Source organism: Cavia porcellus, unplaced genomic scaffold (assembly GCF_034190915.1).
Source record: "Cavia porcellus strain 051 isolate PalLab524CR breed Dunkin Hartley unplaced genomic scaffold, mCavPor4.1 scaffold_10, whole genome shotgun sequence".
Lineage (NCBI taxonomy): Eukaryota > Metazoa > Chordata > Mammalia > Rodentia > Caviidae > Cavia > Cavia porcellus.
Window position 1 is genome coordinate 74,222,808 of NW_026947493.1, and position 18,986 is coordinate 74,241,793.

The following is an 18,986-nucleotide window of genomic DNA, read 5'->3' on the forward strand; positions in this document are numbered from 1 at the left end:
TGGCACATGGAAGACATTCAAAAGTGTTTCTTTTTATGTAAGAATCAGAGAAAAAAGTCTTTTAAGAGGCTTTCTTTTGTAACACATGAAAATTTAACAGTAGACAGAGGTTAAAAAGAAGAGTCGAAGATAGCTTATGTTTATTCATTTTTCTTTTCTTTCTTTTTTTCTCTTTCTTTCTTTCTCCCTTCCTTCCTTCCTTCCTTCCTTCCTTCCTTCCTTCCTTCCTTGCTTTCTTGCTTTCTTGCATGTTCTTTTGGTACCAGGGATTGAACTCACAAAATCACATTTGCCAGGCAGGCACTTATACCACTGAGCGAAATCCCCAGCCTCATTCATTTTTTTCTAACAAGCATAATCCATAATACTTTGTGTAAAATAAGGTTAATAATATTTTCAAATGGTAATTGTGAATAATATGGGAGATAGTAATATGTTAATAATTATGCAAAAGTGGGAGATTATTTTGACATAAGAGCAGAGAAGTCAGGTAAGTTCCGAGCCTATGTGAACTGGTAAACAGCTCTGGTTTCTCCGCTTCACAGGTATTCCATGCTGGCCAGGCTTTCCGGTTGGGCCGATACCCAATACATTGGCACCTACTTGGAGATTTACAGTTCAAATCTTATGTAAGAGGTTGTGCAATTCACCAGTCCTATAACAGAGCTGTTACCATCCATAACACACATCACCTTCTGGTTGAGAGGAACATTATCTATGACATCAAGGGAGGAGCATTTTTTATAGAAGACGGTATTGAACATGGCAACATTCTGCAATATAACTTGGCAGTCTTTGTACGGCAAAGCACTAGTCTTCTGAATGATGATGTCACACCAGCTGCATTTTGGGTGACTAACCCAAACAACACCATACGGCACAACGCAGCTGCTGGTGGCACTCACTTTGGCTTTTGGTATCGGATGAACAACCACCCTGATGGACCATCCTATGACCGAAACATCTGCCAAAAAAGAGTTCCTCTTGGAGAGTTCTTTAACAACACTGTTCATTCTCAAGGATGGTTTGGACTGTGGATCTTTGAAGAGTATTTCCCCATGGAAACAGGATCCTGTACGTCTACCGTGCCCCTACCTGCAGTCTTTAATTCACTGACTACTTGGAATTGTCAAAAAGGAGCTGAATGGGTCAACGGAGGGGCCCTGCAGTTCCATAATTTTGTGATGGTCAATAACCATGAAGCTGGAATTGAGACCAAGAGGATCCTGGCTCCTTATGTTGGAGGATGGGGTGAAACCAGCGGAGCCGTGATTAAAAATGCCAAAATCGTTGGTCATCTTGATGAACTGGGAATGGGCACTGGGTTTTGCACATCTAAAGGCTTGGTCCTCCCATTTAGTGAAGGCCTGACTGTATCTTCTGTACAGTTTATGAACTTTGACCGTCCCAACTGTGTAGCCTTGGGAGTGACATCCATCACTGGAGTTTGTCATGACAAATGTGGAGGGTGGAGTGCAAAGTTTGTGGACATCCAGTATTTTCACACACCTAATAAGGCTGGCTTTCGGTGGGAACATGAAGCTGCTCTAATTGATGTTGACGGTTCACTTACAGGTGACATTATTTTTCCTCTGTGATAAAAATGCATTGGAAACATGCCTGTGTTAATACAGAGTTAAATTGTTAAACTGGCATTACTGGTTTTACCCTGCATCAAACTTTATTAATGGCTTGAAAACTGCAGATAAGCAAGGTACCCGGCACAGATGAGATGTGCTTCCCTAGAAAAGGTCACAGTGTCAGAGGCAGCCTCCAAAAAGCCTCTTTTCTCTTGATTTACACTTTGATTTTGAATTAACAGTAAATTTGGGAGGCTGGGGATTTAGCTCAGTGGCATAAGCACTGCCTTGCAAGAGAGCAGTTGTGAGTTCGATCCCAGGTACCAAAAAAAAAAAAAAAAAAAAAAAAAGCCAGTAAATTTGGGGCAATAATTATGGAAACATTGATCAAAAAATAATTAATATTTTAGAATTACTATATTTTATGCTTAATTACATAGATAAGAAACTACTTTCATGACCATTCAAATTCTCTGGTCAGCCATGCTCCAGAAAATATAAATCCAGGTTTATTTATATAAGCAGTGAATTCATACTCATTATAGCCTTACTAGAATGCAGCAATTTTAAAGAGAGTAAGTGACAAGTCTGTAATTAATTTTTTCTTTCCAATCTAAATTCAAAATTTAGATTTATTCATGGTACATGTTAGCTCTATAAAGAAATTCAGCATATATTGTATGTTAAATTTTTTAGCATTTTAACTCCACGGTATGTCACATTGCCTACAAGTATTTGTGGTTTCTAGAATTTTGTGTCTTTACAAATTACTAGTAATAAAGAATTATCTAAGATAGAAAGGATGTGTATGTATACTGCTGAACAATTTTTAACAGACAGCTACCCAACAGGTAACCCTAGAACTATTAACAATTTACTTTTAAAAGATTCTTTGAAAGATGAATGACATTCATCTGAACATTCATGTGGACTGAGTCCTGAGCTGTAGCTGATACTTCTGTCTCCTCTTATACATAGTGCTTCAGAGGGAAAACATTTGGATCCTTCTGTTACATGAGCTTTGTGTAACCTTCCTTGGTTGACTTAATTCAGCTTAGGTTTTTGATATTAGTTGAAATTTCACTGCAAAACCTTTACTTGAGTTTTCCTTGCTTTGTGCAAACAGACAAAAATACAGCAAGTTTTTTTTTTTATTGTATTGGTCCTACAGTGTGGGTTTTTGGTTTTCTAATGTAAAATGGAAATCATTTTGCTTCTGTTCCATTCCCAGGGCACAAAGGACACACGGTCATTCCCCACAGTTCGTTGCTGGACCCTTCGCACTGCACTCAGGAAGCCCAGTGGAGCATTGGGTTCCCTGGCTCTGTCTGTGACGCCTCAGTTAGCTTCCACAGATTAGCCTTCAACAAGCCTTCCCCGGTATCTCTGCTTGAAAAAGATGTGGTTCTCTCAGATTCTTTTGGTAAGTGGATTCTAATTATTTAACCACAAATTAAATTAAATATATGTTAGTAAACTTTTGCTTGAGTTGATACTTAACATTTTGAACACTGCAAAAGATATCACATATGTATCAGTCAAATTCTAGGCAGGAAACAATCTTCCTAAGTGAGTGCCTGGGCAGCATTAAATGAGTGATGGAGAAGTGTGATACTCTGTTGATCAGAAGCTTCTAATCCATGGCAATTAGGAAGAAGCGTCAGCTTGACTGTCCGACGGAATCCTCTGGGGATGTGGTACACTCTTCCAGGTGTGGCTGTGCCCATCTTGGGGCTATGTCCGGTCTTTTGCCCTCTCTGCCATCACTGTTCTGCTCCCTTTGCCAGCCACTGTGCAGCTGTGCTCTGCCGTACCCTTCTGCCTCGATGTGTCTGCTTTGGACTGAAACTGTGAGCCAATTAAGCCTCTTCCTTTAAGATGTAGATAGTAGATATTGTGTCGCAGCCAAGAGAAAGCTGATTAATGCACCTTCAGACAATAATATGGCAAAGTCTTGGGCCACGACAGTACAAATACCAGTACTCTCATCCCTAGAGGCACATATTTCTTGTGCTTGTTAATTGAGATGGTATGAGAGATGGTATTCCAGGCCAATAGCTGCATGCCAAGTGCCAGATATCGTGCTTATTTCCTGGTTGATTTACTGGTTTACACCATGAAGGACACTGGTCCTGTAACACTGAGTATACCTGACATCATTACCTGAGTAGGTTCTGTTAATTTACTGTCATGCACCATGCACGTGGCATTTTCACCAGCTGGAAAGAAAGCCAAATGAGGCCGTGGTGAGAATTCTGATCTTCATACCTTGCGAATATTTTGAGTACTGTACAAATCTATATTTTCCCCTCAAAGATTTAGAGTTGCTTTTAGTTCATTATTATGTTAATCAGCTTTCAGTTACTATAATGAAAACCTGAGATATCTTATAAAGATAAAAGGTTTATTTTGGCTGATAGTTTTGAAGTTTTGAAACAGTGATCAACTGACCTCCTTGCTTTTGGGCTTGTGGCAAAGCAGCGTGTCATAGCAGGAAAGAAATGGTTATACAAAGCCATTCACCTCCTGGCTGGGTTACAAAAGAAAGAAAGGAGGAGACCAGAGTCCCCCAGTCCTCCTTGAGAGCATTTTCTCCTTCACTCAAATACCTACCCCTAGGCCCCACCCCACAAAAGTTCCTCTCCTCCCAAGAGCATTCTCTGGACCAAGCCTTTCCTATATGGGGAAGCTGGTGAGATTTTGTGTTCAGACCACAACAGTTATCTTGGTCAGTCAGTGAAGATACACAGCACTGAGAATGTCCACTTAGGCCTTCATAAGGATTTCCCTTCACATGATTAGTCAAGAAACCGATGTTGGAAATCTCCCAAGTATTAAATATGTCTATTCCTGTTACAGCTAACCTAACCTACTCTGATGGGTTAAAGAAAAAAAATATATATATACATAATAAAAATAAACATATAAAATAAAAATATATAACATAATAAAATATATATTATATATTTATATATGTATAATATATGTATATATCTTTATCATTTGATCCACGTACTTGTCCATTCATCTAGCAATTACTGGTACTCTTTGGCTCACAGTAGGGGTTTGTTCTTGATAAACTTATCATATGTTGAAAATATTGTAAATTGAAAATGCATTTAAGATACCTAATGTACTGAACATGATAGCTTACTCCAGCCCACCTAAAATATGCTCAGGACACATGCATTAGCTTCCAATTAGGCAATATTATCTAACACAAAGTCTATGTATAATAAAGTTTTTGATATCTCACCTAATCAATTGAATGTTAAGTTATTATTTCAAACCATTGTAAAGTCCAAAATGGTTAAGTCAAACTGACAGGAGACATGGGCCATTATTTATATTAGTTAAAATATATGTCTACAAGAATCTACTTACTGTTCTGATAGACTGTCGAGTCTACAAACTAGAAAAAGCACTGGTGAATCAAAGATCTGCTAAGCAGAGTTATTATATCATTATCAAATATGATTGTGTACATTTTCTGGGTATATCTAAACAATGCAACTTCTTGATAACAATATACAAAATTAAAACAATAAAGTATAATCTGAACACATAAGAAGGAAACATAAATATAGAAAGAAACATAAATATAGAAAGAAACTTTATCAATGCATTCTAAATGTACTTTTTGTTCTCATAGTTTCAATATTTACTATTCTTCTTTAATATATTGAAAATACTTTCATAATGTTGCTTTAAAATGCTATTAATATTTCCAAATTTCCTTCTGCAGTGATATTTATAAGATCAGACTTGCAATTTAAAACAAAAGTCATGTAATCAATACAAACTAATTACATTTTGAAAATCTATAAATGATTGTCTCAGCAACTTGATAGCTCTAAAATGACCACTGTGAAGTCCATCCGGATATAATGGAATTTCATTATTCTACTCCATGTTATCAGATTCTTTTATTAAGAAAGCTATTACAAAAATTCCAAGTTCTGCTCTTGTTTTAAATATAGTGCCGTGTCTAGTCTCGCTACAATTTGGGGAACTGGAGAAAAAGTGAGATGGACCCGTGCCCCTCTAGGCTGACTGTGAGACTGAGGAAAATCTTTTTCTGTCACCTGTCTTTTGGAAGCTCCCACTCTAACTGGTTAACAAATTGGAACACAATGACCTTAATATAGCTACAGATTCCTTCCAACTAGTGGTTTAAACACTGTCTGTGAATTGTCCTGGGTCTGGGAAATAAGTAAGAAGCTGTGAATATCCACCCATTAGCCTTCCAGTCCCCCAAGACCTCTGTCATTCTTCTTTCTATACATAGTATATCAAATAATCATTCTCAGGAATCCCCAAATCACAGATCCCTGCAGGTCAGACCATTCTTAATATTTCTGTGGCCAGTAGTGTTGTGCTAATTAACTGTATGCTTCTATCTGATGCCACTTATGGCCTCCATTATTCTTACAAGATCTAAGCAGCCAGTGTCATTGCTAGGATCCCGCATCTGTGTTATCTTCATCTATGGAAAAATGCATCATAGAGCAATTCAAATGCACCATAGAGAAGTACAAAGATTCCGTCACCACTGCTAGTCCTGAAAAAGTGCTTATAGATTTAATTTTAAAGCACTCACACTGAGGATTTTTGTCCTCTGAATCAAAAGAGTCTTATACCTACTATCTGAGTAATCTCTATATCTACTTTTACTTTTCTTCTGATACAGAGGGATTCAGAGTGGTGCAATGTTACTTATGCTTTAGAGACTGTAGTACAATAAACCATATTTAAGTGGAGCATTTATGAATGTTTTCCTTCAATTAAAAATTGGCAGACTAAAAGTAACTGAAATATGTGAAGTTATTTAATCTAATAAAATAATTTGTTTTTTCCCATTAGTGTCACAAAAATTTTTATGATAAGAAATTTAGTAATTTAAGTGATTTACAACATATCTGTGAATAGATAATATTATTAATATTTTATAAAACCTGAGTTAAAATACACAATTATGGGTAACTCAGAGATGTGCCATCATGTATATATGCCTTTATTAATTTTTAAACAGAAAAATATAAACATATGGAGGCTCTAGTCTATCTTTTTATTATTAATGATCTTGATGGTGGTGGTTTTAGGGAGAAGGTTTTGATCTTTAATTCGTATTTTTGGCTTTTGATTGAAGAAGTCTTATATGTCTGAGTTTATGATACCTTAGCTCTCTTGAAAAGTCTCTTTGCCCTATTTGAATTATTCCATTCAAAAATTAAAACTTTAATTTAGTTACTATACAGTGAAAATCTAGAGGAAAAAATTTGTTAGCATTCACAAAACTCAACACAAAACATTGCAAGTAGTAGGGAATCAATAGTATTGAATTAGATGGAATAGTCAGACCCGAATGCAAAACATAAAAATTATTGTGTTGGCACTTTATTACTTAAGTTACTTTATTACTTATTAAATAAAATTATTTGATTTTAAAAATTAAATTTAAAAATTAAAAACAAAACTATCGCTTGTTTTGATTATAAATGTAAACCAGGTAATTAAAATTTTAAAATATATATTAGAAAAATGAGACATAATTTAATGTAACTTAATATATATCCTTATATATCTTTCTTAAAGCATCTCATACTTGGTGATATCTCTTGGAGGAAATTCATGTGTAAGGTTAAACCAGATAACAAATTAATTTGAGACAATTATCTTAATGTCATTACATTTTCAATCAACTTCAAAGAGATTATATTTCAGCCCAAAATGCTTACGCACAATGTACTTAAATTGTGTGCAGTTAAAAACGATTAAGAAAAGCCCAACTACTAAGAAAAATGAAAATTTATTTTCTTTGTGAAACAGAATTATCAAGAAACATAAGATTAAGGAATAATTGCATCTATTAGAAAACTTCAGGGGAGTGATTCTGCCAAATTAGGAGCAAATCCTAGAGGTGCTGGAGGACAGAAAGAGCTCTTCTATTAGTCAGCTACTGCTTCCTAACAGATGGTCCTGCTGCTCCAGAGCTTAAACCTACAGTCATTTCTTTTCACTCACAAATTGGAGGGCTGTGCTGGGTAATCCAGACAGGACTCAGGGGAAAAGCTGTGCTTCAGTGTGAGCATCCATTGCACCTCCCTCCTTCCCAAGGGTGGGGCTCAGGTTGTCCCATCTGTGCTCACCCTGCAGCCCAAGGGGAGCTGCTTCCCGGAGCTCTTCCTGTAGTCCATAGGCTGAAGCGGGAAGCACTTCTCAAGCCTTTGCTAGTATCACTTCTGCTAAGGTCCCTGTGTCAAAAAAAAAAAAATCACTCCGTGTCAACAGAGCAGGGAAGTCTACTTTGTCTGCGAGGAGGAGAGGACTGAATATTTGCTGAACAATGATGCAGCCTGTATTATTACTCTTCTCATACTTTCCAATGATTTTGGTGGTGCAAGTTTTTAGTGCCTCTGTTCAGGAAACTCTTAGAACTCAGTAATTCATTATCCTCATTAAACTGTTTCCCCTTGATCCTGGGAATTTTTTCTTTATTCTTTTAAAATTTTAAAATAAGTTATTAATTTTACACAAAATCTAATCAAGATCACAGAGGGAAAACAAAGAGAAGAAAATCTAGGGGCAGTTTATTAAAGGCTTTTTCTTCGTGCTGTTAAGAGACCTCTTCAAATCTTGTACTGAAGCCATCAGGTTCTTTCTCATGGCCAAAAGCACAATTAGGTTATGTAGCTTTCCCAGAATGTGTAGGTCTAGTTCCAAGGTTCTCATCTACAAAATTTTTGCTTGTTGGTCAATGTCAAGAAGTGACAGGACTAGTTGTAGCCTAATTCCTTACAAGCTCTAAATCAAAACTTCTTCAAAGCCAATAAAAATATTTATTATTAAAAATTAGTATTGCTATTTAGATTTTTGATTAGCCTAAAAGAGAGAGGAGACAAAGAAGCAGAGAGTATGTTAACATACATTGGAAATCCAAGATTATAAAGCATTAAGTTCTTAAAGAATGGAAAGAAAATTAAGTTTAAGTCTGTGATAATTAAGGAGCTATATTAATATATTTAAGCATTTTTGTCTTAGTAATTGTAATTACCATCATGTTTTAATTATAAATTTTCTTGAGTAAACTCTCCATTGCAACTGAAAATACCAAGTGAAAAGCCATTTTACGCTCGAGTTAAATATAATATTAAACATTTTGGGCTTTCAGTTAAACAAAAACATTTTGAACATAGGTGTCAAAATGCTTGTTAAGAGGCTCCCATACACTAAACCTATACTTTATAATTTCATTTGTTCATAAAAGGAGGAATTTCATAAAGGCCAAGAGTGCTAATATTTGCTTGTCTTATGTTCTTCTGCAGGCACAAGCATTGTTCCCTTTCAGAAGAAACGACTGACTCATACGTCTGGATGGATGGCGTTGATTCCAAATGCCAATCACATTAACTGGTACTTTAGGGATGTGGACCACGTGACCAACATATCCTACACATCCACATTCTATGGGTTTAAGGTAAACGAAGAGCTGTAGAATCTGCTGTCTAATAGCTGTGATTGCGTGTCAGTCAGCCTACACTTTTCTCCTTACTCATGTGCATTACAGGGCGCAGCAGGCCCTGCACACTTTCCATGAAACAAACCCACAGAAGATTGTTTGACAGTTGGAAGCAAGCAAATGTCCTACCACATTCTCATGATAGGTTCCTTGTGTCCTTGTAATCATTACCACAAAAATCACTTCCTCTCACTGTTCATGATGTCTCATATACCACGTTAGGCCTTATTTTCATGAATGAACTCAAACATGTAAAAAATTATTTTTTTTTAATTTTATTTTTAAAGAGGGTAAAATTAAACAGAGCAAAACAAATCATAAGATAACAATGTAAGAGACACAGAATTCAAAGCAAGACAACCGGAGATCTTCTTCATTGTCTATCATATTGTCTCTTGTTTTCTTCCAAATAGTTGTCCACATCTTCATATACAGTGAATTCATATAAAACAAAATAGTATAAAACTAATCTGAACAGGATGATGAAAGCATTTTAGCTCTTCAAGACCAGACAATAGGGAAGTCAACAATGGCTGCCATAGTGTCTCTCATTCTCTTCAAAATAGCTGTCCATACCTTCATGTATGTTGAAATTGAACAAAACAAAACAGACTAAAATCACTCTGAACAAAGCATAATAGTATTGCTAGATTTCACATCATAATGCTTCCGAATCAGCACTGGGTACCTTAGTGTTTCTTTTTCTTCAAAGTAGCTATTCATTTCTTCATGCATTATATAATCGATTCTTATAAACTTTTTAGAAGTTCTACACGTGTGTGAGTCTCTACACGTATACCTATCCTTTCTGTATTAGAGGGAAAAACAAAACAAAACAAAACAAATTCCTAGAAAAACATGAAATGAAAAAGACATATAAACAACAATAGCAAAGAGCCCAGGACACTGACAATATAGGCCTTCAGTACAAGGTAGTGGAAGCATAACTAGGGTTGTTATTTTACATAATGCTCTTCAAGAATTCCTCAGATCCCTATACAATAATACGCACAATTGTCCCAATGCTATGAATGTTAACTATTTTTTCCCAAAACTTATAGTTTGTAGTGCAATCATCTTAGCTTTCCTAAGTATGTTTATATAATTTTAGACATTTTTTATTTTTCCTCATTTTCCCTGAGATACTATTTTTCCCCTTTAAGCAGATTCTTATCCTTTCACTGTAATTATTAGTTTTTTGTATCTTATGTACTCTTAGCATTTCTTACACTAGGGAGACCATACAGTATTTACACATGTGAGTTTGATTTATTTCACTTATGAGTATGGTCTCAAGTTGTGTTCATTTACTTATAAATATCTCAATGTGATCATTCTTTATAGCTGAGTAGTACTTTGTTGTATTAAAAACACCACATCTTTTTTATCCATTCCTCAGTTGATGGGCATTTAGGTTGTTTCCAAAATCTGGCTATTACAGATTGTGCTGCTATGAACATGGGTGCACATATATCATTTTGGTATGATGTTTTCAGTTCTTCTGGGAATATGCCCAGAAGTGGAATCAAATGGGACTTCCAGTGGAATCAAGTGGGTCAAATGGGACTTCCAATCCCAGCTTTATGAGGAATCTCCAGACTGACTTCCATGGTGGTTACACCAGTGTACACTCCCACCAACAGTGCAGGAGAGTTCCTTTTTCCCCACAACCTCTCCAGCATTTGTTGTTGGTAGTTTTCTTTATACTGACCATTCTGTCTGGAGTGAGATGGAAGCTCAGTGTTGTTTTAATTTGCATTTCTCTAATGATCAACGATGTTGAACATTCTTTCATGTATTTATTTGCCATTTGTATTTCTTCATCTGAGAACTGTGTATTTATCTCAGATGCCCATTTTTGGAATGAGTCTTTGAATTTTGGGAATTTGATTTTTTTTTAATTCTTTATATATTCTAGGCAGAAGTACTTTGTCTGAGGGACCATTCACTAAGATTTTTTCCCAAATTGTGGGTTTTCTTTTGGCTATGCTGGAGATTTATTTTGACATGCAAATACTCTTTAATAGGACGCAATCCCAATTATTGATTCTGTGAAGTATTTCACATGTGGTTTGATTGTTGTTCATGAATTCTCCACCCCCTATGCCTTAGAGATTTCTACCTACTTTGTCTTTAAACAGATTTAGTGTTTCTGTTTTAATATTTAGATCTTGATCCATTTAGACTTTAGTTTAATACATGGTGATAGGCATGGGTCAATTTTTAGTTTTCAGCATATGGAGAGACAATTTTTCCAACACCATTTATTAAAGAGACTGTCGTTCTTCCAGTGGACATGTTTGGCTCCCTTATCAAAGATAAGGAAGCTGAGTGTGTTTGTAGTTGTAGTTGTATCTTCTAATCTATTCCATTGATCTTCAGGTCTGTTTTTATTCCAGTACCATGCTGACAAAAAATTATTTTTTTAAAACAACACTTATTTCTCCCATGTAGCCCTATCTGATTTTTAAAATGAATTTATTTATTTATTGGTGCTGGTGATCAAACCCAGGATCCTGTGCATGCAAGGCAAGAGCTCTACCACTGAGACACATCCCCAGCTTGATTTTAATACTTCATAACCATTTCCCTTCCATTTTTGGAAAGAAACAAAACTGTAGATAAAGAGAAAATCCTTTATGGTTTAACTCATCCCTTTCCCCATCCTCCACTTCTAATGGTAACCAGTATCCCAAATTGGATGTTTTCTTCCCACATTGTTCTTCTGCTTATATTATATATTTGTACAGCCTACCAATCTATATAGTATTATTTTAACTATTTTCAACCACTATAAGAATAAAACATTCTTTTTACATGCATGAATATATACATGCTTACTTTGATATGTAAAGTATGTGTGAGTGTCTATGTACACAGAGAGAAAAATAAAAAGGAACCTTTTCAGTGCCTCACTAGTGGAGCTCACATTGTTGCCATAGACTGAAAAATGTTAACAAATATTTAAATATAAAATAAAAAATAAATTGAAACTAAAACGTTTGTTGCAACATACCATAGGAGCTAAATTAAATGTCATTAAAATTAAGTGTTTTATGCATAGTGTTAATATATAAAACAAGTCTCATTTTTCTGCAAACTTTTATAGGAAGAAGACTATGTAATTATATCCCATAACTTCACCCAAAGTCCTGACATGTTTAGTGTTATTGATATGAGGAATGGCTCTTCAAATCCATTGAACTGGAATACTAGCAAAAATGGGGACTGGCATCTTGAAGCAAACACTAGCACTCTGTATTACTTGGGTAAGAATTTATCAGGCAGAAGTGATTATTTCATATGAAGCTTTGTCTTAAGGATGAAAACAATAGCTTAATATGTTATACAGTACTCTGTATTAGTAGGACTTGATACTTTTTGAATGAAAGGACTAGGGATTAAATTTCTACAAGAAAAGGCCTTGAGTTTAATTAAATTAAGAACCTGCAGTTTATTTTTAGAAATAACATCAACATGTCTACACACAGTCCTGATAATTTTATTTCACAGAAGGAGAAGAAATTGCTACAGCAAAACCCAGTATATATTTCCTTTCCATTTTTTGTTGTTTAATTATTTTTGGAAAAGAAAAATGTGTACGAATAGATTTAAATTTAGTTCCAAAGCATTCATTTTTGTCAGGATAGCTTGACTATGTATGCTTTTTAATGAAACATACATTTTGTTGGAATTTCTCCAAGCCTAGTCCATGGCTTGACTGACACCAAGTCTCTATCTAAAGAATATTTTCCAAAATGTCATGACTTTGTTTACATTCAAGTACTCTGATCATCATGCTAATTTAAAGCCCTTTTGCTTTGCTTTCAGTGTCAGGAAGAAGTGATCATCATCAAAGTCAGTCCATTTCTGGGACCCTGGACCCCGATGTGAAAGATGTTGTTATTAATTTCCAAGCTTACTGTTGCACTCTCCAGGATTGCTTTCCTGTCCATCCTCCATCCAGAAAACCAATTCCCAGGAGGCGGCCAGCCTCTTACATGTATGCAGGTCTTTTGTAATTAGTACCCTTGATAACACCTGATATATTCTTTCTTAACATAATCCAGTGTTTTCTTAGCAAGAGCCATCACTTACTCTATAATAACTATCATGGTTAAATCTCATAAAACAAGTTATTTTGTTGTCTTAAACTCACTTCTAGGACCTGAGAGAAATTCTCCCTGCCTGGATCTTGGTAAGCAGGGGGGAATACTCTGGAGATAGGGTTGGAAACAGGTAGAAGTCCGACCATTCAGATCATTGGTAATAGTTAGAAATAAGGGAAAACTCTCAATGATGTTAGACTAAGAAGTCGCATACTCCAAATTACATATCCAGAAGACCACTGTTTTGCAGTCCTATGGAGTGTGTTTTATAAAAGTCAATGAGGAAAGCAGGGAGGTGCACTACAAGGCACTGGGGAGATTTGCAAGAAATGTAGGTCACCGAGGTTATTGTCTCCAATACCCTGATGTCTATAAGGCAGGTGTAATTTCCATAATTAATGTTTATTATGACTGGCATCACAGGTGCATATTGATGTGGACTACACTGTAATAAAGATACGAGATAATGGGCTACAGTGTAAGAGTGTAGTTCCCCATTCCACAGCATAAGCTTTCCTTATTGAAAACAGCTATAATTGGATTGATTCATTCGTGTTAGTCAGATAGCCATCTGCAAACACCAACAGAATTTTGGTCCAGAGATGATACGTTAGGATTAGAATATGAAGCTGTGATTATGCCATCCAAAGCCCAGTTTAAGAGGGTGGCTCCCTATTAATCTCAGCTATGAGAAATAAGAAAACTGTAACTCACATACTGATAGTGAGGTGTTAATGGGGATGAGAAGAAAGAATTCCTAATATTGAAAGGAACTAGATACAATGTATCATTGCAGTGGTGCACTCCGTGTTCTCAGCTACCTCAGAGGCTGAGGTAGGAGGATGGCAATCTTGAGAATAGCTTGTGTAATTCAGACCCAAAAAATAAAATTTTCAGAAAGAAGCTAGAAATGTAACTGAATGTAGAAAAGCCTAAGTTCAATCCTCAGTACTTAAAAAAGGTCATTGAAATTATTTCTGGAAAAATTATGTGTAATTATAAGTCTAAGTAACTCTTTAGCTGCTAACTTCATTTAAAAATCCATTATGTTTTTTACACCTTGTCATCTTCAGAGTAGTTGTCTCTACTCTTAGGCTAGATGTGGACAATACTATTGAAAATAACAAGAGAAAGCATAGTAACTACTGAAGATCACCTAATATTGTGGTTTTATATGTCTTTGTCATTTCATCTTTTTCTAGGAATTTGTTTTGTTGTCTTGTTTTGATCTGTTTTTCCCTAAAATACAGAAAGGATAGATATACATTTGGAGATTCACACATGGGAAGAATTTCTAAACTATTTACAGAAATAGATTGTATAATACATGATGTAATGAACAGATACTCTGAAGAAGAGACACTAAGAAACCCAATGCTAATTCTGTAACATTATGATATAAAATTTAGCAATACTATTATTCACTGTTCAGAGTGATATTAGTCTAGTCTCTTATGTTCAATTTCAGCATACGTAAAGATAAAGACAGCTACTTCGAAGACAATGAGAGACATTATGGCAGTCATTATTGACTTCCACAAAATCAGACCTTGAAGACCTAAAAAGCCTTCATCATCCTATAATGATTTGATTAGTTCTATAATGTTCAGTATATATTCAATGTGTGTGAAGATGGGGACAACTATTTGGAAAAAATCTAGAGAAAATAAGATAGACAGTGAAGATCTCCAGTGGACTTGCTTAGAAATCTGTGTACCCTCTTTAAGATAAAAACAAGTGTGTAGGACTGATAACCATATTACTAAGTTTTTGTTGGATCATGTATAAAAAATCCATTATGTTAATTTTTTGTAATTTTGAGTCAAACAATTCTCTTAAAAATACAATTTAGTAATACAAGTATGCTATAATAATATATATTTTAACCAAACTTTATATTGAGCCTTTTATAGAATTCCAGTATTAGTGCCACAGAAATTTTATTTTTTTTTTCAACTGAATCAGAACAACCTCTGAAGATGAACATTTCCCAATTAAACAATCATCAGCTTTATGATTACATCCTTTGTAATAATTTGCATTAGGAAGTAGCTCCTAAAGGGCATACTGCTGAGGTTAAGGCTGTGTCTCCTCCAATTCACTCTCATTCTCGGTGTTTATTTAAATTGAACACAGCCTTCATTCTGGATGCAAACATACAGAGGGAAATTCTCGATAGTGGAATGAAAAATTACACACGTAACTTGTGTTTGGAAAACATTTTGCTAGTTACACAGATATTGGCTTATCTTTTCAGTGAAATTGTCACCTCCCCAATTCCCATTCTGTCATTCCCGAAACACCTTCTATAATGCTACATACATCCTAAGGAGATGTCGTGAAATATGCAGAGATAATTGTCAATGGAAATATTTTTTTCTTCTTTTTTGCAGTTTATGGTCAAATCATTCTTTTTGGCAATCATCTCAAGAAAATAATTATACTGTACCTCACCCCGGAGCACAGGTCGTTATTCCTGAAGGTAAATAAATGTACAAATGTAAATAGATGAAATTCTTGTGTCCGTGTGACAATAAAGCCATGATAGGGTGGCTTTCTCAGTGGTGAGGTTTCCACTTCTACTCAGCACCCCTTGGGGAAAGAGCCAGTGTGAAGGAACAGACTTCACTGTCATATCCTGGATATAACATGTAGCCGCCTTGGTTTTATGTGGGATTAAACCTGACTATAGCAATAACTTAAACTGGGTGATCCATGCCTGAGTTCCGTCTGCTTGGGAAACTGAGCCACAAGAACCGCTTTGGTGCCCGTGAGAGAAAGATGGGACTCACTGTGTGAACAGATGGGTCAACAGCAGGATTTGGCGAAAAGCTTGGCAATGTTTGTCATAGACCGCCATCTGGGTTGTGTGTCTTAAAGTCCTGTCTTGCAGGAGCATGGATTGTAGCCGACACAGATTTGCCACCAATGGAAAGACTCATTATCTGGGGAGTTCTGGAACTAGAAGATAAATCCAGTGTAGGAGCTTCCGGGCCCTCTTACAGGAGAATTGTTTTGAATGCTACCTACATCTCCGTGCAAGTAAGAATGAGGATTTGTAACCCATATCCTTACTAATCAATGTCTGAGAGGCAGATTTATTGAAAGAATATTAAGAAAGCATTTTCAATTGGTTTGAGTGAAAAACAGCGCTGCTCTAGCTCATAAAATGAGAGGCTCAGGCGAATCCAACATGTTCCCACTTACCTTTCTTTGAGGAGTAATTATCAAGATACTCCTAAGTGTAAGGTTTTCCTGGGTTCTGTTCTATTTAAAATTTTGTCTTGTTTTTCAATAAAGCTAAACAATGAGCTTGCTCCAGCAAACAATGACTCGTTAGGAGTTTGAGGAGAGAATTTCAAAGAATTTAAATCCTTTTTTAAAGGAATACAAACAGTATTTCGTAACACTAATGGATATAAATTGAATGATGAAAGCAGGGGCAAATGGATAAATGTTTTAATTATTTGGAACAATAACCTCATTCTTCCACAAACCTCAGATGGGCCTTCAACACATTAACTGATTAATCAGTTTAATTTTCCTGTCATCATTTATTATCATTCATGAAAAAAATGGCCTAACCAAAAAGCTACTTAGTACCATTTTTTAAAAGTGGTGGTTTTTTTCTTTTTCTTTCTTTTTTGAGAAAAGTCCAGAAACCTAGTCTTTGATGCTGGAAGGGAAATGATATTTTGGTCAGCTGTGTAAGCTTGGAGGTAAATTAAAGTTAAAATTGAGCATTAACTTCACTGTTGGCTGTTGCATAACCTAGGCTTTCAGTATCAGCTTTCTTACCTATGAAATAAGAATAAAAACCCTGAGTTATGAGTTTAATGTGCAGGTTAAACTATGTAAAGATTCATCTGACATAAAATAGCAGACATTTAATGAAAGCTGCTGTTAACAACAGTGGTTCATAATGGCAGAGCCTGGACATGAAGGGGATATCCTATAGACAGCTGCATGCACTGTGAGCTGGTTAAACACTGCTCACTTGTACATTATTAGGGGGAGGAAGAAAGGTTGAAGGGATGGGGAGGGGAAAGAGGAAAAGAAGAAGAAGAATCATGATATAGTATATCCAGGTACAGATTCTCTATGGTGAATGTGATCGATATGTATGACAAACATGTACTAATAAAAAATACAAAGTTAAAAAAATATTGACTTTTTCTTTAAATTAAATTTTTAAAAAAGGCTGATCACAGAGTGTCATGGTGTGAAATCCAGCAGTACTATTATTCTTTGTTCAGAATGACTTTAACGTGCTTTAGTTTGTTTAATCTAAACATGAATGAAGATATGGATAACTGCATGCATTTTCAAGTGTATAGGGTGACAACCATGTTACTAAGTTTTTGTTGGACTGTTGAACAGAACTGTTTGCAGTCTCACTGTTTGAATTCTCACTTTGCATATTCCACTCTTGTACCTTGAACAACTATTTGTAAATCGACAGATAGGGATTTCTTACTGTTTATTTTTTTCTCTGAACGTACGTATTATTTCTACCTACTTTCTCTTTTGCTTAGTCTTTCTTTAAATAAAATTTAAAAAAATACTGACTTTGATCTAGGGTGAATCCTTTAAGATTGCTTGTACCAAAATAAATGTGTTAAACTGAAGTCATTTCCTGTTACAATAGTGTTATAACAAAATGCATTCACTTCTGCTAAGGAAGGCTGCCAGTGACTTCTGAATTCCATTTTTGTGTATTAATATTTTTCAAATATTAATAATTTTCTGCTTCACTGCAGGGAGGTAGATTAATTGGTGGCTGGGAAGATAATCCTTTTAAAGGAGAATTACAGATTATTCTTCGAGGAAATCATTCTACCCCAGAATGGGCTCTTCCAGAAGGACCAAATCAAGGAGCAAAGGTCTTAGGTATGTGTTCCAGATATGAAAAGTGTCATGGAAGTTTTGAGCATTTACTGTAGAAAATAGAGCATTAAGTGTAATAGTTAGTTTGCAGTAGTAGGGAGCAAGAAGGCTTTGTAAACATTTCCTTGTTTTTTGTTTGTTTGTTTGATTTTTGGTACCAGAGCTCAAACTCAGGACCTCGCACTTGGCCAGGCAGGAGCTAAATCCCCAACCCCTTAAACAATTATTTGTAGTAAAGGCTTACAAAACTAGCAGAGATTTTAAGAAATTAATGTGACATTACACCAAATAGAAATATGGATGTGTATATTTTAAACTAAAATGTAATTTATTACAAAACTAAAGTTTCTACATTATATCTTTGACCTGGTTCTCTCCATAATCTTCTGTCAAAACAGTATTTCTTTTCAGGGTTTTCCCCTAAAAGACCACTTTCTTACACATCGTACCCTTTAGTCTTAGTGAATAATCCATGGCTCAGCTGTCTCTGCTCTGCGCTGCTGAATCAGAGCTGCGGCCAAGCCTTACTGTCTGATTGCAGCGGTGTGCTACGCATGTTCCTAACTGAGAGCAGAGAACAGGAAAGAGTGTTAGTTTCATCACCGTGAATAACTGTTATTATCAATGTTACTGCATATTTACTTGGAAGTGACATATAAGCGTTTATCCACTGTACTCTTTGTAAAACTGATACCCAGTCGAAGCAACTCAAAGTTCAGTGGTTAAGCTGTTCACTGGCAAACGTCCGGAGACATTCAAATATTCAAATATTTCAATGCATGTGTTTAGTTTTTATTTGCAAAAGTGACTCTTCAAATGACCCAGAAATGTATCAACAAAAATCTCTCTGCAGTTCTATTCTCCTTGAGGAAATTAGCGGCTTCCCCTGGT

At 35.6% G+C, this 18,986-nt stretch overlaps 1 protein-coding gene across 2 annotated transcripts in view; it reads left to right on the forward strand.

Moving 5' to 3' along the window:
* Nucleotides 1-18,986, forward strand: part of Pkhd1l1 (PKHD1 like 1) — a 148,190-nt gene that overhangs the window by 87,779 nt on the left and 41,425 nt on the right. For both annotated transcript variants that reach the window (XM_063257635.1, XM_063257634.1), the window contains exons 49-56: nucleotides 546-1,575; nucleotides 2,812-3,003; nucleotides 8,906-9,057; nucleotides 12,209-12,368; nucleotides 12,931-13,102; nucleotides 15,602-15,690; nucleotides 16,102-16,250; nucleotides 17,969-18,098. In XM_063257635.1, the coding sequence (XP_063113705.1) occupies nucleotides 546-1,575; nucleotides 2,812-3,003; nucleotides 8,906-9,057; nucleotides 12,209-12,368; nucleotides 12,931-13,102; nucleotides 15,602-15,690; nucleotides 16,102-16,250; nucleotides 17,969-18,098 (2,074 nt within the window). The remainder of the gene's footprint in view (nucleotides 1-545; nucleotides 1,576-2,811; nucleotides 3,004-8,905; nucleotides 9,058-12,208; nucleotides 12,369-12,930; nucleotides 13,103-15,601; nucleotides 15,691-16,101; nucleotides 16,251-17,968; nucleotides 18,099-18,986) is intronic.